Source organism: Meleagris gallopavo, unplaced genomic scaffold (genome assembly GCF_000146605.3).
Source record: "Meleagris gallopavo isolate NT-WF06-2002-E0010 breed Aviagen turkey brand Nicholas breeding stock unplaced genomic scaffold, Turkey_5.1 ChrUn_random_7180001953801, whole genome shotgun sequence".
Classification (NCBI taxonomy): domain Eukaryota; kingdom Metazoa; phylum Chordata; class Aves; order Galliformes; family Phasianidae; genus Meleagris; species Meleagris gallopavo.
In genome coordinates, this window is record NW_011214800.1 from 1 (window position 1) to 870 (window position 870).

Here is an 870-nt window from a genome sequence, read left to right on the forward strand (position 1 = left end):
CCCTGCGCTGCCACCTGCCCCAGCTGGCTGCCCGGGTCCGGCTCTGCCAGGAAGAACGATTCATCTCCTGCATGTACAAGCACCAGGTACAGAACACGGCTGAGTTCTCCTTTGTTAGCACAAGTAAGGAACATGCGGGGACTTATCGGTGCCAGTACCAGGTGTCAGAAGAATGGGGGGCATGGCAGAAGACTGACCCCGTGGAGCTGGTTGTGACAGGGGAGAGTGCTGGGGACGATGGGTGGCTCTGATCGATGCCCACAGGGCTGTGTCTCATTGCTGTCCACTCTCTGCGCACAGATTCCGACTTACCCCCACCTGCCATTTCCCTGAGCCAGGAGGGATGTGTGGAGATGGGGACCAACGTCACCCTCTGTGTGGAGACAAGGACCAATGTCACCATCCAGTGCAGGAACAAGGATAAAGGGACCTCCTTCCTCCTGCACAAGGATGGGTGCTCAGCCCCTGTCCAGCGCCAGGACCCTGATGGTGCTGGCACGGCCTCTTTCACCCTCTTAGCAGTGACCCTGGCAGACTCTGGTACCTACAGATGCTCCTCTCGCAGCAGGAACTTCCCTTGTGTCCTCACCCTTGGGGACAGCGTGACGCTGGAGGTGACTCCCACACCTACACCCCCAGGTAGGTTCAAGCCTCCTTATTTTGTTGCCCCCGCTGTCACCCACGGGTGGCAGTGTCATCTCATCCATCCGTGTGCAGGTGATGCTGGGGATGAACACAGCCAAATACCTGCCACCCCCCAGGGCTGAGTTGGTGTCCCATGGGAACCTGGTGGTGGCGGTGCTGAGGGGCTGCGCTGCTGCCCTCATCTTTAGCCTCGGCATCTTCTTTGTCATCGATGCCCGCAGACTC

General features: G+C 59.3%; 1 protein-coding gene across 1 annotated transcript; it reads left to right on the plus strand.

Moving 5' to 3' along the window:
• Positions 1 to 6: 6 nt before the first annotated feature.
• LOC104917030 (leukocyte immunoglobulin-like receptor subfamily A member 2) lies at positions 7 to 575 on the plus strand (the record flags this gene model as incomplete). Its single annotated transcript, XM_019611679.1, has 2 exons — positions 7 to 219; positions 301 to 575. Coding segments are annotated over exons 1-2 (423 nt in total), but the record flags the coding sequence as incomplete, so codon positions are not given.
• Between the last annotated feature and the right edge of the window lie 295 nt (positions 576 to 870).